The sequence below is a fragment of the Canis lupus genome, chromosome 8 (assembly GCF_048164855.1).
Source record: "Canis lupus baileyi chromosome 8, mCanLup2.hap1, whole genome shotgun sequence".
Classification (NCBI taxonomy): Eukaryota; Metazoa; Chordata; class Mammalia; order Carnivora; family Canidae; genus Canis; species Canis lupus.
This window is the reverse complement of record NC_132845.1, coordinates 37342327-37364542: the sequence shown is the minus strand read 5'-3', so window position 1 is coordinate 37364542 and position 22216 is coordinate 37342327. Positions and strand designations below refer to the sequence as shown.

Below are 22216 nucleotides of genomic sequence, written 5' to 3'. Positions count from 1 at the left end.
CCGTTTTGTCATTGGGCAGTGGCAGGGCAGGGGGACGCGGGCTGGCTCCTGGGTTGGGCGAGGGGCTTGTTGGTGGCTGTGCTGGGGCACGTGGGCGCCTGCCCTGCCCCTTGAGCGTCAGATGGCTGCTCCTCGTGGCTGACGGAGGAGCCCTTCCCGTGCCCCAGAAGGTCCATGGCTTTAATGACAGTCTTTTCCTTGGCGACTTTCCTGTTCCTCTGCAGCTAGAAGGCACAGGTGTGGTCATTAGCATAACTTCTTGCAATGTGTGGCTTTTCGAAGCATAACCTGCAGCCTGGAGGCTCTTCTCCAGACCACACGGGCTTGGGGGTACATCTGCCGCAGCCGAGCCCCCGCGTGTCCTCTCGCCAGCATCACCCTGCCTGTGTGCACTTTGGCCTCGTGAGGACTTTTCACTGTGCCCTTGGTCCGTGTGTGCCGTCCCGCTGTCCGGACCTTGGAGCTCTGGCCACCCGGATGCCTGGCCTTCGGCCCTCAGCCCCGTGTGGGCCCTGCCCCTCTGGTCCATGCAGCGCCCGCGGAGGCAGCACTCCCTGGCCGGCCCTGTCGGCCTCTGCGCTTCTCACATCTGACGTCTGTCCAGGAAGACCCCGCCACGGCCTCTCAGCCTCTCGCCATCCCTACCGCCTGGCCTCTTCTGGGGACACTGGCCACCCTCAGTCGCCCCGTCCTCGTGGGCCTGGCCTCCTCACATCCAGGATCAACCCCGGGCTGCCTGCACCAGCTTGTCGTGCCGTTGACGTGCTGCTTGTGTCCTGGCCTTGCCCTCCTCTGCTTCCCTGTCCAGGGCCCTCTGAGGTCCCTGCAGCTGCCCCTGAGCTCATCAAGGCCAGTGTCGGCCCCACATGGAGTGTTGGTCTCTGTGCCCTGGCCACGACTTTCTCCCCCAGGCTCACGTGTGTCTGAGGTTAGGGACTGTTGTAGACGAGAAAAGTGAACACAGTCGGCTCCGACCCCCATGGGAGGCCTCCCCCCTCCCCCCTACCTCCCCCCTCCCCTCCCTTGGTGGCCCCCCGGGGCCCCCATTGTCCCCCTCACTTAGACCTTGGTGGCTTGGAGGTTTAAATGCTACAGTGCGCCTTGTTGGGACAGCTAATGAAATTGGAATGAGATCGGCTACTTAGGTAATAGTTGCCAGGGCACTCTCCTCACTTTGTACTATTTGTGATGAAGTGCAAGGATGTGTTTGGTAAAATCACGAAGGTGTTCAGGAAGGAGCGGGCTTCGTGTCTTCTCTCATGGCTCAAGGTGCACAAGCGTGTCTGCCTGTGTGTGCACACGTGCATCTGTGTCAGCGTCTGTGAGAGGGGATGGCAGTGCTGGCGGGTGTCAGCAGTTGGGGAATCGCGGTGGAGGGTGGACAGTTCTTTGGGCTATTACGGTGTTTTTAACTTTGAAGTTCTTTCAAAGTAAAGTTACGCCCCTAGAAGACTTACAGTGTGTTCCTGAAAGCTGCATTGCTCAGCTGTTTTGTCCAAAAAGGAAGGTCGTCTCATTTCCCCTGACACTTGTGCCCTGAGTTTTGTGTCTCCCACCCTTAGAGCAGAGCCGCATCCCGAGCCTGGTGTGGGCCCTCGGGGGCTGCTGTCCCGTGCTGCGCAGGGCAGTCCTGCAGGCTGTATCCCCCAGGGCTGGGCTCGGCCCCTCCCTCACACGGTCCCTGGCCCCGTAGGTCTGCCCCAGGCACTGGGCCTCACGGGGTATTGGCCTGGCCAGGCGTGTGCGGGGCACTTCCTGGGGGCGGCTGGGGGCCGAGGTGAAGGACACACCGGAGTTAGCACACCGAACCTACTCCCTGCCTAGGGCCCTGCCGGCTGCTGCCCTGGTGACCTAACCTGGCTCCTGCCGGCCCCCGGCTGCCAGTCCTCTGGTCGCAGAGGCCAAGGACACGGTTACCAGCCTCGCGTTCCCCTCCCAGGTCAGCGCTGGGTGAGGAGAGTTTTAGTCCCACAGCACGGGGGCCAGTGAGGAGGTTGACACGGAGCGAGAGGGGAAAAAATGAACAGTTACGTTAAAATGCGGATTTCACGTGCGATGTCTTGCCCAGAAAGTGCTCGCGTGCCACCTTGGCGCGGGTGGCGGTTCAGAGCCACACGTGCCGGCTAATCAGCAGTGTCTCCTCGCAGCGCACTTACCGAATGCCAAAGGAAATCCGTGTGGAGCCCCAGAAGTTCGCCGCGGAGCTCATCCACCGCCTGGAGGCCATCCAGCGGACGCGGGAGGCCGAGGAGAAGCTGGAGGAGCGGCTGAAACGCGTCCGGATGGTGAGTGCGCCCCTCGGGGAGGACTACGCATGGGCTCGCGCGGTGAGCCGAGTGGAGGGCGGCTTCAGGCCGCAAGGACTGCGTCCACTCTGGGGCTGGCCGCCTGCCCCTCGGAGCCCCCGCCGCCTGCTCTCCAGGGAGGAGGTGCCCGGGTGGGGGGCAGCCGCGGGCGCTCAGCAGCCACTCTGGGCCATGCGGAGCTGGGGGGCAGGCCGAGAGCATGCCCCGCTGTCGTCGCCCATGGGAGCCACGCAGGGGCCACGCGGGCTCAGCTCAGGAGGAGAGTGGTGGCGTTCGACGTGTGCCCAGAGCGGCCTGGCCGGGCCTGCCCCCCCTGCTCTCCTGTTGCTGCAGGCTCTGGGGGCTGGTACGCCCCGTCTGCCCTGCTGGCCCCTCCCGTGTCCCGGGGGCCCCCGGGGAGCACTGCCGGGTCCTGTGTGCCTGTGTGTGTGGACTGGAGCGTGGACTGGGCAGGGAGGGCTGGCGGCCCCCACCTGCCATCGCAGAGCACAGAAAGGCGTGAGGGCGGGACTTGCACGCCGTGTACCTTGTTTCGGGCCTGTGGCCTTGCTGGACGCTCAACACTGTGAAACCTTCATGCAGTTTGTAACTCACTTGCTTTCATGCTTCCTGCCCTAACTGCCAAGGACACACTTTGCCTCGGTCGCCTCTGCGCGTCATCCTGTGAGATTGGCTTCCTCACACGTGCGGGGGCTCCTGTGCTGGGACTTGGGTGACGAGCTCATTCCTCGAGTGAGGACTTCCCCGAGCCCCTCACACTCCACGAGGTGGCTTGTGCCCAAGGCTCCTGCACCCCGTCCTCCTGGCCGTGGGCCTTGCTCTGCGCATAGGGATTCCCTGCTGGAGTGGGAAGTGGCCACCGCTGGGGGCGCCCAGCGGGTGGTCAGTGGAGCAGCGACTCTTGATCAGGGCCGTGAGTTCAAGCCCCACGTTGAGGTAGAGTTGACTTAAAAAAGAAAAAATGGTCACCACCAAGTTTGCAAGTTTGTATTTTCTATTGTTTGCTCAGTATTTATGCGCAGTGCCTGAAATCAAAAACCAGGTTGCGCTTTAAGGAACGACTTCTGTCCGTGACGTTCATGTTTCCGATGGAGACCCGCGCCGTCCCCAGACTCGGGGAGCTCTCCCAGGAGGGGCCTACGCGCTTCCTGCCCCAGGGGTTGTGTGCAGCTCGAGGCCGGAGATGCTGTCGCGAGGCTGCTCCTGGGCCGCGGCACACGGGCACAACTGGCGGCTTCCTTGCTGGCCCTGCCGCTGCCCCCTGGGCTTCGGGAGCTCCCTCGTGTGACCCCGCTCCCCATAGCATGTCGGGACCTGGGGTTCGTGGCGGGGACTGGGGCGCGGGTGTGGTCACGGAGGCCGTCAGCACCATATGGCCCGGTGTGGAGGCGTGTCGGAGCACCCGTGCCAGGTGGCGGCGCCATCCCCTCGGCCTGCTGGCTTCCGGCCAGGTGGGTGCACCGCGGAGCCCCCTCCTCGGGCCCCCCGGCGGCCTGGGGGAGCGGTGGGAGGACGGGCAGGCGCCAAGCCGGATGCTGGCCTGCGGGGCGCGGGTACCCGTGCTTCGTGAGGCCGCCCGGGGGGATCGTGGTCGCTGTGCGCGCAGGCAGTGGGCATTGGCACGGGTGGCGGGCTTGCGGTCTCGGCTGGCGGCCCCGAGTCCCGGCGAGCTCCGGCGGCTGCGTGGGCCCAGATGTGGAGCTGTTTGTCGGGTCGGCACCGGCGTCGGCTCCTCCAGCGGGGCTGCCCAGGTGCTGCCAGGTCCGGCGGGGGCGCGGAGGCCAGCACCCAGCCCACGGGCCCCACGGGGCCTGCCCACCCCGACCTCCAGCGCCCCTGCCGCCTTCACTTGGGAGCCCAGCCTGCTGCCCGGGCAGCGCCTCGGCCTCCGGACTGGGGGGCCCGGCTCTCCATGGCCGAGTGCGGCCTGCGCCGCCGCAGCTCCCCTGTCCCCACGGGTGCCCCTCAGCCCTCGGGGCACCAGCACCGCCGGCAGCGCAGTTGCGTCGCTCACGTTGTGTCTATGCACAAAAACTCCGGAGAAAATCAAATCCAGTAGCCTGTTTACAAGGAATCCACACCCACGTGAGATTCCCCATCTTGTGTGATTTTGCAGCCTATAAGAATGTGTCATTAATCACTGTTTTTTTTTAAAGAAAAATGACTAAATAAGTTAATTTTATTGTGGCGCCTGAGCGGCTCAGTCGGTTAAGCCTATGCCTCTTGGTTTCGGTGCAGGCCGTGACCTCGGGGTCATGGGACTGAGCCCTGGGTGGGCTCTGCGCTCAGCGGGGAGCCCGCCTCCAGGCTCCGGCCCTCGGCCTCCTCCCACTGCCTGCACCCACGTGCTCGCTCTCAAATACATTAACAAATCTTGTTTAAAAACCTTACTTTTATTGTAAAATTTGGAAAGTAAGAGTGGAGAAGAAACAAACTATCTGCTAGGAAACCTCTAACCCTCTTGTCAGGGTTTCAAGACCCTGACATTGATTTTCTGTGATGGCAGAGCCGCTGAGAGAATGTATGTGATCTGGGCCCCCCGGGGTCGAGAGCGTCCCTCTTGCTCCCTGCTGCCCTCGGGGGTCACCGCCAGTGCCCCGGGCAGGCCAAGGCGGAGGGGTGGGGGGTGTGGGGGGGCCGTGGGGGGTGCCCGTCCCTGGGCCGTCCCAGCGCCCAGCGCCTGCGCCTGCGCCCTTAGCAGGCCTGGCGGGCCTGCAGCCGACAGCCCGTGCCAGCGAGGGGTCCGTATTTCCCGCTACACAACTACATTTGTGTTGCATTTCCGAGGGTCTGGTTACAGCACAGGCCCGGTCGGGTCGCCTCCCGTTCTTCTTGGTTGGTAGCGGGTTCACTCAGCATTATGCAGTTTGTGCAGTTCAGTGAGGCGAGGAAGGAGACTTGAGATGTATCTTTGGAGTTAGACTGACCAGATGTTTACGTTTACAAATGTGGTCCTGTGGATCCAGAGGAAACTCCGCTGGTCCAGTGTGACAATGTACCGAGAAACCCGTAACTCGATAATTAAGCAGGAAACAAGAGTTCCTCTGTACAAGGGCAAAATTTCCCTTGAAAAATATAATGGAAACTATGGCAATAAAATTGAGGAATGGGGCCCCCAGGCCGGCTCCACCAGAGGGGCTTGCAACTCTTGATCTCGGGGTTGTGGGTTCGAGCCCTGTGGTGGGGATAGAGATCACTGAAATGAAAATTTTTTTAAATATTGAGGAATAGGAAAATCATTGACTGAAAAGGTAAAAGTATCTTTATTGAGAAACACGAAAGTCAGTATGGAGGTTTCTCAGCGAGCAGGACTCAGGCTGGCACTGAGACCCTTGAACCGCAGGTGGGTGGCAGCCACGGGCGCGTCCGCACACTGTGGGTGAGCGTGGCACCGCTTCCTGGGGCCCAGCGCTTGCGGCTGGGTGGGAGCGGGGGCTCCGCAGCTGCAGGGAGGGGCCCTGGAGCCAGCCCGAGGCAGCTGGCCCCCCCGCACCTGGGCTCCGGGCTCCTGACCCCTCGGACCGCGCTGCAGGCCCACTTCTGTGTGACCCCACCCGTGAGGTTTCCATGACTGACAGGGAGCTGACACGTGGCCCTTGTCCTGCAGGAGGAAGAAGGAGAGGATGGTGATGTGCCCTCAGGCCCCCTGGGGGCCATTCATAAGCTGCCTTTGGCCCCCGCCTGGCACCACTTTCCCCCCCGCTACGCAGACGTGGGCTGCGTGGGACTGCGGGACGCACACGAGGAGAACCCCGAGAGCATCCTGGATGAGCACGTGCAGCGGGTCATGAGGACGCCTGGCTGTCAGTCACCAGGGCCCGGCCATCGTTCCCCTGACAATGCCCACGTGCCCAAGATCGTGGGGGTGCTGGGGGGTGTGCCCTCTGGGCACGGTAAGCACGCACCCAAGTCAGGGGCGAAGCTGGACACAGCTGGCCCGCACCTTCACAGGCACAGCCACCACCACAGTCACCACAGTGCCGCCAGGCCCAAGGAGCAGGCCGACGCGGAGGCTGCCCGCCGGGTCCAGGGCAGCTTTGCATGGGGCCCGGAGCTGCACGGCCACACAGCCAAGCCCCGTAGCCACTCGGAGAGCGTGGGTGCCGCCCCCAATGCCAGCGACAGCCTGGCCTACAGGTGAGTGCGTGCGGCAGCCTGAGCCGTGCCCTGGGGTTGGGACCGGGCATCCTTTGTCCCTGAACCTGTGGGTCTTCCCGGCCAGGAAGGGGACCGTGAGAAGCTGTGTCCCGCGGCTTCTCTTCTGCATTTCTAGGCCACGATTCCCCTTTGAGAGTCCTTCAGCCCTGGGGTGCCCGGGTGGCTGTCGGGTGAGCATCTGACCCTTGGTGTCAGCTCAGGTCATGATCTCGGGGTCGTAAGGTCAGCCCTATATTGGGCTCCCTGCCCAGTGGGGAGTCTGCTGTTCTCCCCACCCACCCACCCACGGTGTGTGCGCACACTCGCTCTCTCTCAAATCTTTAAAAAAAGAAAAAATGAAAGTGATTCAACCATAGCTGCAGTGACTGCAGGCATGTGGTGGCCTGAGTCCTGGCGCCAGGCATGGGTGCTGGGCCCGGCACGGGGGTGCCGAGGTGGAGGCCCTGGTTTCCGAGGGAGGCGTCTGGGCGGGGAGTGGCTGGGTCCCCAGGTGGGTGAGGGCAAATGCCCTAGCCGTCCTGCTGCTGTCGCCCGGACCCCTTCCTCCGCATCCTGCCAGATGGCCTTGGGGCGGAGCCCACGAGGACACGACTGGCGAAGCCACTGGGTTAGGGTGTGGTCCGGCGTCAGGCCAGGTACAGTCAGCAGGTGACTCGCGGCTCTTGCTGTTGCAGCGGGAAGGCCGGCACTGCCTCCAGGAGGAATGCCAAGAAGGCCGAGTCGGGGAAGAATGCCAGCACTGAGGTGCCCGGCCCGTCGGAGGACACAGACAAGAACCAGAAGATCATGCAGTGGATCATCGAGGGGGAGAAGGAGATCAGCAGGCACCGCAAGGCCGGCCACGGGTAAGAGGCGCCCAGTGGCCTGGCTCGAGGGCACGGCGCGCGTAGAGCTAGCCGACAGCCTCCAGCACGGCTCCACCAGGGCCCTGGCAGCTGTGGCCCTGCCACCCCCGTCTCAGCACATGCGGCGGAAGCAACGAGTCCATGGCAGCGGGGGCCCCAGGGGAGTGGGGGCCTTGATGTAGCCTCAGCGTCCTCAGGGCCGTGCCCGCCTGCTGCTGAGCTCTATCTCGTCACCCTGCCTCTGTGTGAGCTCCTCGTGCTACGCCCCACCTGCCATCACACGGCTGCTCTCGGGAGGTTATTTCTGGGCTGGTGACGCCTCTGCATGACACTGACCTCAGTTACTGGGGAGGTGAGGCTGGTACCTGCCCGTGTCTGCAGACAGACGCAGGGAGAGCCTCCCGTGCGTGCAGGTGCCCCCCAGCCATCTGCGGTGTCGGCACCGTCTGAGCAAGGATGCAGGGGCTTCTCCAGGGGAGCTGGGCCTCCAGATAGGCTGTTGCTGCTCCACGTGGGCCCATCCACCATGGGGAGACTCTGAGGGGTTGGGGGGCTGGTCAGACACCTCCCAGCCTGCAGACACCTCACTCGCAAAGCAGCCACCCGGGCCCTGGGGCTGGTGGGATTGACCCATGGGTGGGCGGGCCTCCCATTTCCTCCATCTCAGACGCCCCTGGCCCTCCATCGTGGGGGGCAGTGCACACCTGTCCTGCCCATCCTGGGTGGTGACAAAGGGTGGGGCCCCCCCTCCTCTGGGTCCCTGTGTCTGGTCTCCAACAGCCCTGGGCACACACGTGGTCACAGAGCCCGTCCTGGGCTAGGGGTCTGTGCAGAGCCCCTGGCTTGCTCTGGTTGGGGTGGGGGGTAGATGGAGGCTGCTCTGGATTTCTTCCTTTTTTGGGTTTCTGCAAGGAATGGCTCCATCCTGGCCACTCCTCCACCCCAAATGGACAGAGTAAAAGGCACATCTGGAGACAGTCTCAGGTTGGAAGGTGCTTGCTATTAGGACAGGCCATTGGGCGATGGCCCTTCCTTGTCTGCAGCAGGTCCCTCTCGCCTTCAAGCCGGGGGCTGTGTGCCTCTGCCTTTGTTCTTACATAAAGCAGGTAGGCAGGGGGTGGGGACAGGCAGGGAGAGCTAGGAGGGGGCGGGGGGCCCAGATCCAAGGTCTCCCCGGGGCTGGCCTTGCGGCTTCTTAGGGGGCAGAGCCTACCTCCCTCTGGGGTGCCTTCCCTTGAGCTTCTGGGGTCGTGAGCCCTCTTTTTGGGGCTTCCCCCTCGCTAAACCCCTCTTTCTGAGGCTACAGCCTCAGCTCAAGGACCCTCATGTTTCCGCTCAAATTCATCTAGCAGTTGAGCAAACGCATAGCGCACAGCCGTGAAGCATCTTTTGTGCTGAATTACAAAGGCAAAGCTGTGCTATCGTGCAGAGGGGAAAACCCAGAAAAAAATTACATGTTAAGAGTTACGCCACTTAAGTATTTTTGACAGGGAAGAGGATATACCAGTATAATGGGAGTAGGTATTTTTAAGTATGATATTTTGGATTATTTATATTTTTCTTTGAATTTACTGTGTATTTTGAGTTTCTCACGAGGAACATTTGTTTTGACGTTAAAACGTTTTTTGGTTTTATTTTATTTTACTTTATCTTATTTGACAGCATGAGAGAGCGAGAGGGGGAGTGAGAAGCTGGCTCCCCAGTGAGCAGGGAGCCCAGAGAGAGACTCAGGGCTGGACCCCAGGCCCCGGAGATCAGGACCTGAGCCGAAGGCAGATGCTTCACCGACGGAGCCACCCGGGCATCCTGATCCTGAAATGTTTTTTAAAAACACTAAAAATGTTTCTTTAAAAGAAGTTTTAGGGCAGCCCGGGTGGCCCAGCGGTTAAGCATCTGCCTTCAGCCCAGGGCATGACCCCGGGGTCCCTGGATTGAGTCCCACGTCAGGCTCCCTGCGTGGAGCCTGCTTCTCCCTCTGCCTGTGTCTCTCTCTCTCTGTGTCTCTCATGAATAGATAAATACAATCTTTAAAAAACAAAATTAGTTATATAGGATAGGATTTATATATTTTTTTAATTTTTAAAAAATATTTATTTATGGGAGAGACAATAAAGTTTCAATAAAGTTACTAAAACTAAGTTACGAAGGGGGTACCTGATGGCCGGTTGAGCGTCGGCTCAGGCCACGGTCTTGGGGGTGTGTGATCGAGCCCCTTGGTGGGCAGGGAGTCCACGTGATGTTCCCTCCACCCTCCCCCACTCCCTCGCTCTACAATAAATATATATTTTTTAATTACAAAAGAAAAAAAAAGGAAAGGGAAAAAAATCACAAAAGAAGTGTGTGACATAGACATGTCTGTGTCGTGTACAGGAGGAAACTGCAGCAGCTCACATGCTGGCCAGGGTCAGTGGTGTGTGTGGCCACCCCCGCCCGGTCCTGGTCCCGGTCCCTGGCACCTGCCTGTGGCCAGGGCTTCAGGTGCTGCCACGTCCGATTCTCTTGTTCCCAAAGGTCCTCTGGTGCCAAGAAGCAGCAGGTGCATGAGAGCTCCAGGCCCCTGTCTGTCGAGCGTCCCGGGGCTGTGCATCCCTGGGTCAGTGCTCAGCTCCGGAACTCCGTCCAGCCATCTCACCTATTCATTCAAGACCCCACCATGCCACCCAACCCGGCCCCCAACCCTCTGACCCAGCTGGAGGAGGCCCGCAGGCGTCTGGAGGAGGAAGAGAAGAGAGCCAGCAAGTTACCTTCCAAGCAGAGGTATGGGGGTCAGGGAGGGCAGGCCGCGCTACCTGCCAGGGCCGCGCCAAGCGCCTCGGCACTACTTAGGGGCCAGAGCTCCCCAAGGCCCGGGGCTCCCCCAGACAGCCCAGCTGCCCGCCCCCTGGCAGTCCTGGTCTCTCCTTTCCACTAAGAGCCACCGTGGGCTGGCAAGGGGCCCTGCTTTGTGAGCAGGGTCTGGGGGGGCAGGTGGTGCTGACCCTGTCCCCGTGGGGATGGAGAGGGAGCCCTCTTTGCTCTGTGAGTGGACACTCACACTGGCTCTTGCTGGGAGCCTGCAGTGCCCCATCACGTCGTGGAACAGCTAGAGGTTGGCGTCCGGTCACCCCGGTTGCTGGGCAGGCTGAGCTCAGTGGGGGCCCTGGGGGTGCCGTGAACAGTGCCGTCGGCAGCGGGCAGGACGGTCAGCACTGCTCAAGTACATACAGATGTTCAGGTTTTCTCCTGGAAGGACCCCAAGAACAGTGTCCCCCTTGCCGTGCCCTCCTTGGCCTCGGGGACCACAGAGGTGGGCCCACTGGCGATGCAGCCTCCAACAGACCCTCCCCCGGCGGCACCCCTTTGAGGTAGCAGGTGTTCTCTTCAGGCTACAGTGTGGTTTCCCTACCTTTTCAGCTGGGCCTCGAGGTCACTTCTCCCACATGGAGCAGGGTCTCAGGGCGGGTGGCTCCACAGTGACCCTGATCTCCTCGGACTTGGCCGGCACGCCTTCCCCCGTCTTCGATCACTGGTCATGTTTCCCAGGGGCCTCGCTGCGGGGGCCATCCAGCTCTGGGAGGCTGGCGGCAGGGTGCCCGTCTCATTGGGCAGAGCCAGGGGTCTGAGTGTGTCCCCTGGTCTTGAAGGCACCCACGTTTCCGGCTTCTGTCTCACACCGTGACCCTGCCAGCCTGGAAGCAGAGCGCTGGCTGGCATGGGAGGTTGGCCTGGCGCAGGGATGCCACGCAGCCTGACAGGGCCCGGGACCTGAGGCGGATGGGGTGGCAGGGCTGGCATGTGGGAGGTCCTCCCTGTCGCACAGACCCCTTGTGGGGTGCCGTCCTTGCCACGCTTGGGGTGCAGGGCTCGCGTCTGCTCTCCCACCAGCACCAGCAGACCCCACCAGCAGACTCCTGCTGCAGAGACACCAAACCGCCCCTCGGGCCTCTCGTGTCTGGGGCTGTGAGCCTCCTGACAGGTTTTGGCCAGAGGCTCTGGCATCGCCACTTGTCGTCGGTCCAGGCGCATAGGCCTCTTATCGATGGCTGCAGACACGGAGTGAAGGTCCAGGGCAGCAGTAGGGTGCCGGGCCCCCCACGAGGTCCTCGGGGACCCCCAGGCTGGCAGACGAGCAGTCGCCTCAGGGCCGCCAGCCGGCCCCCAGGACGGAGCAGCGTCTGAGCGCCGCCGAGGAGGAGCTGTGTGCGCGGAGGCAGCGAGGCCAGCCCTGGCCCGGAGGCCCTCAGGGCGGATGAAGGGATGAGACCCTCCTGCCTTGGATCCGCGCTCCCTGCGGGTGGTCCCAGGAGCTGCGTCGTCCAGTGAGGCACCTGGAACTGTGACTGACCCTGACGGAGCCCTGACCTTCCAGCCCCACGGCCAGAACATGTTTCCTCTGCCTCACACAGGCTGAGCCGTGTCTGGCGATGACGCAGCCTCTTGGGGGCTCCTGCCCCACCTGCCAGTCTGTGGCCCCTCGGCCGCGCCGCCGCACCTGCCCCAGCGCCCCCCCAGGCACCCACCCCGGCACCTGCGGCTCACTGACCCGGTTGTTCCCTAGGTATGTACAGGAGGTCATCCAGCGGGGGCGCTCCTGCATCAGGCCAACGTGCACACCTGTGCTGAGCGTGGTGCCAGCCGTGTCGGACTTGGAGCTCTCCGAGACAGAGTACGTGCGCCGCCCTGGCGGGTCCCAGTACCGCTTACCCAGACTGCGCGCGGCCAGGTCCTGCAGTGGAGCCACTGTCCCCGGGACCGTACCTGGGGCGCCGCACTGGAAGACACGGGCCGGGCTCAAGCTTCCCGTGTGCATGGAAGGAGATGTAGGCCGTCCTCGTGTGCCCTGTGGCCAGCAGGCCAGAGAGGAAGTTGTGCTCTGCCTCCGCTCCGGCCCATGTCACCCGCACGCCGTGACTGGCCGTGGTTCCCCTGGCTCAGCACCTGCATGGTGGCCCGGCTGTGCGCAGGGGCTGTGTGCACACCGAGCCCGCTCCGTTCTTGTGTGGAAGGCAGGCGTGCGTGGACGCGTCCGCTCCCCGGGCTCGTGCAGAGCAGGGTGGGCACTGGGGAGCATACGTGCACAGGACAGAGCGAAGGAGGGCCCCCTCCTCATCCCAGGCGATGCTTTGTCATGTCCAGCCCGATGCCTGAGGGGCTTCACTCCTCAAGGGTGGTCCCTGCGTCCCTCCTGCAAGAACGGACCCCCCGGGGCCCCTGCCCCCCAGCGGGAGGGTACAGGATGCGGGCAGGGCAGGCATGCGAGCTTGGCTCGAGCAGTGGAAGGCCGCAGGCCCAATTAGGCACCTTGTGTGCCCAGGAGCACGAGGGCGAGGGAGAGTCCCCACCGAGCGCTCAGATGACCTTGTGATGCCGTAGTCCCCTCTGGCAGGGCTCCGGGCCGGGGCCACGGGCTGCGCCGAGCCCACCTGGGCCGCCCTGGGGCGGTCACGGGGGTGAGCTGGATGACAGAGGGCACTTGCTGCCTGTGCTCTCGGACGCAGAGCAGTGCTCAGCACAGGCAGGACCAGCAGGCAGGTCGGGGACCGTGCGGCCTCCTGCCCTCCCTGGGGAGTCTGGCCGCCCACTGCCTCTGCTGTCTACACAGGGTGTCCGCGGTGAGCAGGTCCCTCTCCAGATCCCGGCACAGTGCTGTGTGCAGCCACCAGCCGCCGATGTTTCCGAAGCGGGAGGGCTCTAGGCCTTTCCGAGGGCACGCGCAGTGTAGACCCGCTGGGGCTGCGCTGGTTCCAGTAGCCTGGGTGTCTTGGAAGCCAGGAGCTGGGATCCGCCGTGGGGCCTGGCCCAGAGAAACTCGTTCGCCATGTTCAGTGGTCTGCGTATGGGGTGCCGCCCCGCCGACTCAGGCTGCAGGTGGAGACCTGAGGCCGTGCAGTGGGTGCGGCAGTGGTGGGCCACTGAGGCAGCTGGGCGTGGGGCGGGCAGGCGGGCCGTGAGCCGGGTCCACGCTGTGTACTGGAGTGCGTGGGGTTGGTGCCCGCCCGGGACCCCATGGACTGAGGCCCCCCTGGCCGGGCAAGGTGCTCGGGCGAGGGCGTGTGCGTTCGGCGAGACTGGCCGCTCCTGCGCGCCCTGTGTCCTGGGGCACCCGAGGCCCGTGGGCTGTGCCCTGGGACCCGACCCAGCCGTCACTACTGCGCCTCTGCCCCCAGGACAAAGTCACAGAGGAAGGCGGGCAGTGGGAGCGCGCAGCCGTGTGACAGCATTGTGGTGGCCTACTACTTCTGCGGGGAGCCCATCCCCTACCGGACGCTGGTGCGGGGCCGCGCAGTCACCCTCGGCCAGTTCAAGGAGCTGCTGACCAAGAAGGGCAACTACAGGTGAGACCCGGGTGGGGCGGGGACCCTTCACAGTGCTGGTGCCTGTGCAGCAGGTGTGCACGGCGAGGGAGGAGGGGCTGCAGGGGGGGCCGCGGGGGGCGGGGGGAGGAGCTGCGGGGGAGGGGCCGGGGAGGAGCTGCTGGGAGGAGCTGCTGGGAGGAGCTGCTTGGGAGGGGCCTGGGGAGGAGCTGCCGAGAGGAGCTGCTTGGGAGGGACCGGGGGAGGAGCTGCAGGGGAGGGGCCGGAGAGGAGCTGCGGGGGAGGGGCCCGGGGAGGAGCTGCCGGGAGGAGCTGCTGGGAGGAGCTGCTGGGGAGTGGCCCGGGGAGGAGCTGCAGGGGGAGGGGCCGGGGAGGAGCTGCATGGGAGGGGTCTGGGGAGGAGCTGGATGGGAGGGGCCTGGGGAGGAGCTGCAGGGGAGGGGTCGGGGAGGAGCCGCCGGCCAGGCGAGCGCCCTTACGCTCACCACCACCCCCACCCCCCCCCACCCCCCCCCGCCCCTTGCAGATACTACTTCAAGAAAGTGAGCGACGAGTTTGACTGCGGAGTGGTGTTCGAGGAGGTTCGCGAGGACGAGGCGGTGCTGCCCGTCTTCGAGGAGAAGATCATCGGCAAAGTGGAGAAGGTGGACTGAGCGCCGGCCTGGCGTCCGCGTCGCCTCGGGCCCTGGCAGGGACGCAGCGTCCGAGCCGGGCAGGCGCCCGGCAGGCTGGAGGCCCGTCCTGGGGGCCCATAGGCCTCCGTCTCTCCACGGTGGTCCTGCGGGCGTGGCCGGGCCCTGCTGCTGCTGCTGCTGCGGGTGGATCGTCCCGCTGTGCCCGGCGCTCTTCGCCCCGCGTCACCGTGCAGGCTCCGCCGCTCGACCCGGGACTCGCCCGCCACCACCTACCCCAGGCAGGCCTGGCCAGGCCTGGGGTGGGTGCCTGGGCCCCGGGCCTCTGTAAATTGTACATGTCACCGAGTGCCTTCAACACAGCTTGTCTCTTGCCTGCCACTGTGTGGATCCGGCGATGGAGCCCCGTCGCGATCGCCCACCCCTCCGGGCGCGGGCTCAGCGGGTCCGGGCCCCTCCCTCTTAGGGCCCCTGTAAATATGTACATTTCTCAGGCCAGGGCCAGTGGGGGGCTGTCCCAGCCCGTTTTTCATGCGCTGACTTGTACAATTATCTTTTCAAAGGTACTTGGATAATAATGAAATAAAATCATTTTTGAACCTTCTCGGGCTGCGGACACACACGTCTCCGGTGGTGGCGCCTGGCTGGAGGGCTTTCCGGCCCCAGGGGTCAGGGTGTGCGCAGGGTGTCTCCTGGACACCGGGGCATCCCCACACCAGACCCGAGTCAGGCTTTCACCCAAAAGGGATGGGGGCTACTCAAGACGGGTCGGGGCCTGGGAGGCTCCTGGGGTAACCCCAAGGGCCAGGGGGCCAGTCGTGCTCAGGAACCACACACAGTCCAGGACCAAATCTTTATTCACTGCCCAGCTTCCAGGGCATGGATGTGGGGGCAGCAGAGCGGGACGCGGGGGCAGCAGGTGGTGATGCGGGGGCAGCTACAGCTCCTCCTTGGGCTCCGCGCTGGCATTGGCTGGTGTGTCCTGAAGACAGAGGCCCAGCTGGAAGCTGCACCCTTGCTTCACCCCTGCCACCGGCAACCCCAGTGCCACAGGCCCAGAGACGGCGACCTTGGGACGGGCACCCACCGGGAAGGGGGCCGTGGGCTCCTCTGTGGGCTCCTCAGCTGGCAGCTCGCCCCCGTTGTCCAGAAACTTGGAGAAGGTCTCCACGTCCCTAGTGCTTTTGTACTCGATCACCTGATGGACGCCAGGTTCTGCGCAACACGCCCCACCACCGGGGCCCACCCCGGCCGGCCCTCGGGCTCCGCGCCCCACGGAGGAGGCCCCGCCCCCGGCCAGGCCCCGCCCCGACGCCCTGCGTCACCGGAGGCCCCGCCCCAGCCCGCGGAGGGCGCACCCGCCTCACCTTCCGCCCCGGGCCCGCCGGGAAGTACTTGAGGGTCGGGAAGCCGTGGACGGGGAAGGCCTCCAGCTCGTTGGCGGTGGCATCCAGCTCGGCGATGACAATGTCCTCGTGGTCCTTGTACTTCTCGGCCAGGGCCTCCCAGGCTGCGGCCATCGCCTTGCAGTGCGTGCACCACGGGGCGTCTAGGGCAGCGGGGCGTTGGCGCGGCCGCAGGGCCGTCCTCCCTCTCCCGCCCTCCCCCCGCCCCCCCCCGCCCCCCTCCTTCCTTCCCCCCCACGCCCTCTCTCCCTCCCCCCTCTCCCTCCCCCCGCCGCCCCCGCCCTCTACACTCACAGAACTTGACAAACACGTTCTTGGTTTCATCGAAAGCCACCTGCTCGAAATTCTTGCCCACGAGGGTCTTGACCGGCCGCCTGTCCCAGTCGGGGGGCACGTCCTGGCTCAGGAGGTAGGGCTGCGGGACGGGCCAGGGCTTCACGGGGGCCGCAGGCCTGGCGCCCACGCCACCACCCCCCCCCCCCCCCCCCGCGGACAGCGTCAGCGCACCTTGACCTGGCCGCTGAGCACCGCGTGGCAGAAGGTAGCGACCGCGGCCGCGGTGAGTGGGCCGCCGCCCACAGGCGCGTACTTCTTGGTGGTCTCCATGTTGATGATGCGCAGGGCGGGGGCCTCCTCGGCCTTCAGGCCGAAGTACTGCAGCACGTGGGCATTGCTGGCGCCCACGTCCACGACCACGAACAGCACCTGCCGACGGCGAGTCCGCGCTGGCCGCCCGGCCCGACCCCGACCCGACCCGGCCCCCAGGTGGCCCGACCCCCACCCAGGCCCCTACCGGCAGGTACCTGTCCTCGGAACGGGGGAGCCGCCTCCCCAAAGCCCTCCAGCAGCTCCCGGTGCTCAGCCAGCGTCTGGTTCACGAACAACAGCAGGTGGTTGAGGATCCTGGCCGCAAAGATCTTCGGGGACGTCTGCAGGGGCAGGCTGAGTTGGCAGGGCGGCTGCCACGGACACCCCCACCCTGCACCGCCCACCTCTGCAAGCACGCCTATAGCCCAGCTTGCCTGGCTGTTGAACTCTGTGACCAGGTGCATGCTGTGCGTGAGCAGGAAGCGTGACAGGTCCCCCTGGTCCAGGCCCAGCTCCTCGTCCACTGGGAAATCTGCCCGCCCCTCGTCAAACTGGACAGCACCGGACAGGTCAGCAGGAGTCCCGGCCCTGACCCCTACTCCCGTCTTGGCCCTGACCCACCTTCTTGAAAAGGACGATGGTGTCCTTGGCGACACCGAACTTCTCAAAGAGCTTCGGCTGGTCAGTAAGCCCGAAGGTCATGTCCAGAGCATCCTGGGCCAGGGCCAGGAAGGTGGCCACATCCTCGTCCTGCCGGTCCTGCGGAGCCCAAACCTGTGAGGTCAGCGGGCGCCAAAGGCCCCGCTCCCGCGGCCCGGACCCCAAGGGCAGCAGCTCACCCGGAAGAAGCCGATGACCACTACGTCCCGGCTATCTATCAGCGCCTGAGCTCCCTCCGCGTCCGCCAGCCGCATGGCGCTGGGCCCCACCCGCCGCCTCAGCCACTCGGCCATGCCGTCGGCCTCCTTGGGGCCTGCGGAGAGTCCCTTCAGCCCAGGCCCAGCCGCCAGCCACCAGCCCCCAGCCCCCGGGCCCGCGCCCCGCACCGGTGTACTCCTCTGGGTGTGTGCGGTTCCCGTCACGGAAGAACTTGAGCGTGGGGTACTCGGTCACAGCGAACTCCTTGGTCAGCTCCGCCTCCGCGGGCCCATCCACCTTGGCCAGCCTGGCTTCGGCTGACTCGGCCGCCAGCAGGGCAGCTGCCTTGCTGTACTCGGGGGCCAGCGCCTTGCAGTGCCCACACCAGGGGGCATCTGGGGGACAGGGCCATGAGCGGCCCTGGCCCCTGCCACCCCCGCCGCGCCACAGCTGGCCGACCTCGGGTCAGTCAGGTCTGGCCAGGAGCATCCCGTCCACACCTCCCTCCTTCGGGGCCCATCTGAGCGTCTGCCCCAGAGCCAGGCTGCTCAGGGTGCCTGCTTGGGCGCAGGGCGGCCTGTCCTGACCGGGTTTGAGATGAGCCGTTCAGCTGCCGCCCGAGGCCTGCGCCCAGCCACCTGTGTCTGCTTGCGGGAGGTGCCAACCTAGGAACAGTTCTCCCTTGTGTAAAAGCCTGCAAAGATCCAGTGGGCGAGCAAGGCCCGAGTGCTGTCTGGCCGCCACAGTTTGCGGATGGAGACGATCAAGGGTCTTCCCTGCACCTGCCTCCCCACCTCTCTTGCTCAAGATGGACGCCCCCCTCCAGGCTCAGCTCCCAGGGCTGGGCTTCCGACACCATTGGGCAAAGCCCCGGGAGCCCCGTGGGGGCCGAGTGCCCATTGGGGCAGCCCGGATCCGCAGGTGGGGAGCTGAACCCCGGGGTGGCCCCTGGGGCTCCTCCAGCCCGCCGGCCCGGTGCACTCACAGAACTGCACCAGCAGGGTGCGATGGGCCCGCAGGGCCAGGCCCAGGTTGCGCTGGTTCAGCACCAAGATCCCATCCTCCTCAGGGACCTTCTCCTCCTCGAGGGGCTCCTCCTCGGGCCCCCCCGGCCCCTGTCCCCGCAGGCCTGAGGCCCCCAGCAGCAGCAACAGCAGCGCAAGCAGGAGCTGGCCGTCCATGGCAGTGCCGGCCCACGAGGCAGGGGGCAGATAAGGGGGCCGGGGGCCAAGCGGCAGCCGCCACGTGGCACCCGGGCCCAGTCCCAGGAGATAAGGCCACCGCCACCCCCCCCACCCCCAGGGCAGGGAGGCAGACAGAAGCAACACCCAGGGCAGTGAGACAAGGCGACTTTAATAGGGCCGTTCAGGGCACAGGGGCAGCCCGGGGGGGGGGGGGGGCGTCCCAGGACGGGGCGGGGGGGGGGGATCACTGAGTGAGGGGGAGCCAGGACCCCATGGGAGGACGGCCCCCTGGGTGGAGGCATTCAGCTCTTCCAGTCCTGGCAGATGTGGAGGCCCCACTCCCAGGACAGGTGGTCCGTCCTGTCGTCATCAGTGAAGAAGGACGTGACCACGTAGGCCCCCCGCACCAGGGCTCCTCGGGGTGCCTCCTCCACCGGCGTCACAAACTCATACTCCTGGGCGCGCGGGCCGTAGCTGCCCACCATGTACACGGCCTTGTCCACTGCGGGAGGGGGGCCGTGAGGGGCCACCCCGGGCCCCGCCCGCCCGCCCCGCCCATCCCTGCGCCCCCTTACCACGCAGGCCCTGGCGGTAGGTGTGGTGCACACACTTGAGGCCACTGACGATCTCCCTGTTGACCTGAGGGACACAGGCGGTTAGGGGCGCCTCCAGGCACTGCGCTGCTGCCACCGGTGCCCCGCAACCTGGCCTCACCTTGAAGGTGATCTTCACTTTGTAGTCCACTCCCTCTTTCAGGACAAACACCTGGCCTTGGAGCGCAGCCAGCTCCCCTGCCGGGGAAAGCGCAGTTGAGGCCGGGCGCCTCGGAGCCCCTGGCCGCCCCCTGCCCGCCCGGGAGCCCCGGCTGGTACCTGTGAGGTCCATGGTGATGGGCCCCGGAGCCTGCTCGGACATCAGTGTCAGCCGGGTCACCTGCACGTTGGGCAGGCTCTCGTCTGAAGAAACACGGGATGTGACCACGGTGCCCCCCCGCCCGCGCCCCTCCCCGCAGGCCCGGGCCGTGCGTACCCACGACGGGGGGCAGCGGCCCCAGCAGCGTCTGCTTGTACTTGGCCAAGCTCTCGTCCTCGGGGTCCAGCTGCTGGAGCTCCTGCAGGCTCTTCCTCCCCGGGGCCCGGTACTCGGGCACGGCCTCGTCCAGGGCCTCGTCCGGGGGCAGCTGTCTCCCCTCCTTGTCTGTCAGGAGGACTGGGGGGTGCAGAGGGGCGTGAGCCGCTGCCACTGGCTGGCCCTGGCATCCGCTCATCGAGCTGGAGGCCCCCCTCTGGCCAGCCGTGCCCCGCGGTGCCCGGAGGAACTGGGGCGGCGGGGGAGGCTCGGGGTGAGGGGCTGGGGACCTGCAGCAGCACCCACCCCCGGCCCTGGGGTTGGAGAAGCCCCTGGGAGTTGCAGCCGAGTGACATCGCAGAGGCACCAGCTGCCACCCGTCTGGGGCTCCTCCCTGACTCCGAGGCTAAACACCAGGGTGGGAGGAGGAGGACCCTAATGGACACCCCACGGACTGCAGGCCCAGCTGGGAGTGGTGACCTGGAGGGCTTCCCCAGCTCGGGGGCTGTGCCCCCGACACCTGTCAGACCCCTGCGCCTTCCGGCTCCCTAGATGCTCTGGCCCTGGTGCCCCTGGGGGATGGGGGGCGGCTGTGGGCTCTGCGCCCCCCACCCTGGGGCGCCTGGGGGTCCGGGTCGCCTAGACCCCTCACCACCACCGGCCGTGTGTCTCTCTAGGCGCCTCCCGCAGTCTCTCCCGACAGGGTGTCTCCCTCTGCGCCCCAGCCTCCGTAATGGCCACAGCTCTAGAGGGGCCCAGCCCCACCCAAGGGAGGGGGGGCTGGGGCACGGCCCCCAGGGGAGAGGGTCTCCCGCCGGCTTCCCCAGCAGACCCGCCCACTCTGGGCTCTCTCGCCCCCCAGTGTCTGGCCCCGACGAAGCCCCCCACCCCCGCCAGGGCCCGGCCGGGCCGCGTCACAGTTTCCCCACGCGAGCCCCCCAAAGTTTCCGCGGGGGAGGCCGCCGCCGCCGGCGCCCCCGCCCCGCCGGGCGCCCCCGCCCCGCCGAGCGCCCCCGCCCACGTGGCTGCCCTGGCCCCGGCCCAGCCGGCTCACCTCGGGCGCACAGCGCCAGCCGGAGCAGCTCCAGCAGCTGCGCCCCCAGCTCGCACGCGTCCAGGCCCAGCATGGTGGCCCGCGGCCCGGCCCCGCCGCCGAGGAGCCGCCGCCCGCCCCTCCGCCGCCCGGCTCGGCGCTCAGCCCCGGCGCGACTGCGGTGAGCTCATCCCGGCCGGGAGCGCCCCCCGCGCCCAGCGCCGCGCCCGCGCCGCGCGCCCCCAGCCGCTCCGCGGACCCCGCGCAGCCCCGCAGAGACGCGCGTGTCGCCCGCACGGCCGCCGCGGTCACGGGCCCGGCCCAGCCCGCACCCCGCTCGGGCGGACCAGCCGCCCCACCCCGCGGCGCCGAGGGGGCCCGGGGGACCGTCCGGGGCAGCCCTCCGGGAGGGGCGGGCGGGGCCGGGGGCGGGGGGGTGGGCAGGTGCCGCCTCCTCCCCCGGCCCCCAGGCTCTCATTACCTGCCGCCGTGCAGGCCGCACCTGCGGGCCCGCGGTTCCCCTCCCACCCCACCCCCGCCACATCCCAGAGGCTCGCAGTCACAGGCGACGGGGACCTGTCCGCACCCGGAGACGAGGGTCCCCCCACGTAGGCAGAAGCATCATGGAGTCTCACGGCCCTTACTCCCGGGTTTCGCCGGGGCGGCGACTGAGCAGGAGAGGGCACTGACCCAAAGCAGAATCCTGGGGGTGGAGCCCTGAGGGGGTCTCTGGCCTCAACGCCAGGGAAACCTTGGGGTGGGCAGATGGGGGCCCCAGTGCAGGGAGCAGGGCTGCGCCGGCCTCAGGCTGGGACAGCGAGATGAGGGTCTGCGTGGAGGACGGAGAACCCCAGCCCGAGGCCCTCTTCTTCCGCATTCCCCTCTGCCCGCCCTCCCAGGCTGAGGACACCCAGGATTCATTCCCACCTTCAAGGAAAACAAAAGGGATTGGGGCCCCCTGCCGTCCTGGCTTCACAGGCAGACCTGTCGCGCCTTGGTTCCTTTGCCCCTGAGCGTCTACCCTGCACAAACAGCTTCTCCACCCCCAGCAGAGCGCAGCCGGGTGACCATGCCTTGACTCCCCTACCTGCACCCCAGAGGAGGGCCATGGATACGAGGGGACCCGTGGGCTTGGGTGGGGATTACCCGTTGCAGTTCTGTCCACAATTTTTCCAAGACAGGATTCCCCCAGCTGCGGGCCCCATTTCTGCTGCCCTTTCCCTGGGGGTGTGGGTGGGGTTACTTGATTAGAGAAGCCACTTGTCCCCAGGTAGGGGCAGCTATGGCCTCTGTGGCCTTCAGCATCAGTAGATACCCCCCTCCCCAACCCAGAAAGGACAGTCAGGCCTGGGACCAGCCTGACCCCACCGGTGCGGGTGGGGATGGTTGGGTGTTCACTGGGATTCTCAGGGAGGATGGTGCCCTGTCGGAGGTAGGACCCCCCCCCCCCCAGTCCTCCTGCCCAGCTCACCCTGGACCTGGCCTGTGCGCAGCGGAAAGGGATCAGTGCCCGCTGTTGGCCCTCCTGTCCTGTCCCCAGCACCTCCGAGGGGAGGAGGGCACCCTATCTCCCAAACAGAAATAGACCCACTCCAACTTCTTAAAAAAGTCCAGCATGAGGGCTCGGGGGTGGAAGTAGCCAAGCTGACGGCGGGGGGGAGAGAAAGGCCAGGACGCGATACTGAGTGTAGAGGCCGCGGGTGAACCCTGAGTCTGGATGGAAAGCGGGGGGCGTTCGCGCGGGCCCCTCCCTGTCCACGGCTCCTCTCCCTCGGGCTCCGATACCCGGTGTCTGAGGAGCGGGGGAAAGGGAGCCGTCTGCGCTCTCGGCCTGGCCTCGCAGGA

The 22216-nt window shown here is 66.0% G+C and overlaps 4 protein-coding genes across 12 annotated transcripts in view; 1 reads left to right on the top strand and 3 right to left on the bottom strand.

The window, feature by feature from the left end:
* Positions 1 to 14838, top strand: part of AXIN1 (axin 1) — a 62919-nt gene extending 48081 nt beyond the window's left edge. For 5 of the 7 annotated variants that reach the window (XM_072835014.1, XM_072835019.1, XM_072835016.1 and 2 more), the window contains 7 exons: positions 2148 to 2285; positions 5914 to 6443; positions 7139 to 7309; positions 9821 to 10066; positions 11847 to 11954; positions 13456 to 13623; positions 14129 to 14838. In XM_072835014.1, coding sequence (XP_072691115.1) covers positions 2148 to 2285; positions 5914 to 6443; positions 7139 to 7309; positions 9821 to 10066; positions 11847 to 11954; positions 13456 to 13623; positions 14129 to 14255 — 1488 coding nt within the window. In that variant the 3' untranslated portion in view covers positions 14256 to 14838. The remainder of the gene's footprint in view (positions 1 to 2147; positions 2286 to 5913; positions 6444 to 7138; positions 7310 to 9820; positions 10067 to 11846; positions 11955 to 13455; positions 13624 to 14128) is intronic. The other 2 variants (XM_072835018.1, XM_072835017.1) reach the window with 1 other exon arrangement.
* Positions 8419 to 13662, bottom strand: LOC140638187 (uncharacterized). The gene is made up of 2 exons (XM_072835039.1): positions 10695 to 13662; positions 8419 to 10531 (listed from the first exon to the last, which is right to left on the bottom strand). The coding sequence occupies exon 1, from the start codon at positions 11672 to 11674 to the stop codon at positions 10742 to 10744; it is 933 nt and encodes a 310-aa protein (XP_072691140.1). The 5' UTR covers positions 11675 to 13662; the 3' UTR covers positions 8419 to 10531; positions 10695 to 10741.
* Positions 14839 to 15073: 235 nt separating the features above from the next.
* Positions 15074 to 18331, bottom strand: PDIA2 (protein disulfide isomerase family A member 2). Its single transcript, XM_072835030.1, has 11 exons — positions 18072 to 18331; positions 17275 to 17481; positions 17068 to 17201; positions 16850 to 16987; positions 16663 to 16779; positions 16444 to 16569; positions 16148 to 16345; positions 15935 to 16055; positions 15602 to 15783; positions 15322 to 15432; positions 15074 to 15216 (listed from the first exon to the last, which is right to left on the bottom strand). The coding sequence occupies exons 1-11, from the start codon at positions 18265 to 18267 to the stop codon at positions 15172 to 15174; spliced, it is 1575 nt and encodes a 524-aa protein (XP_072691131.1). The 5' UTR covers positions 18268 to 18331; the 3' UTR covers positions 15074 to 15171.
* Positions 18332 to 18420: 89 nt separating this feature from the next.
* ARHGDIG (Rho GDP dissociation inhibitor gamma) lies at positions 18421 to 21879 on the bottom strand. 3 transcript variants are annotated; one of them, XM_072835043.1, is made up of 7 exons: positions 21843 to 21879; positions 21459 to 21592; positions 19300 to 19479; positions 19143 to 19226; positions 18985 to 19061; positions 18846 to 18909; positions 18421 to 18772 (listed from the first exon to the last, which is right to left on the bottom strand). In XM_072835043.1, exons 2-7 carry the CDS (start codon positions 21478 to 21480, stop codon positions 18573 to 18575), a joined length of 627 nt encoding a protein of 208 aa, XP_072691144.1. In that variant the 5' UTR covers positions 21481 to 21592; positions 21843 to 21879; the 3' UTR covers positions 18421 to 18572. The 3 variants fall into 3 exon arrangements, with proteins under 3 accessions (XP_072691144.1, XP_072691142.1, XP_072691143.1); XM_072835041.1 differs by lacking the exons at positions 21459 to 21592; positions 21843 to 21879 and adding an exon at positions 21062 to 21273; XM_072835042.1 differs by lacking the exons at positions 21459 to 21592; positions 21843 to 21879 and adding an exon at positions 20393 to 20551.
* Between the last annotated feature and the right edge of the window lie 337 nt (positions 21880 to 22216).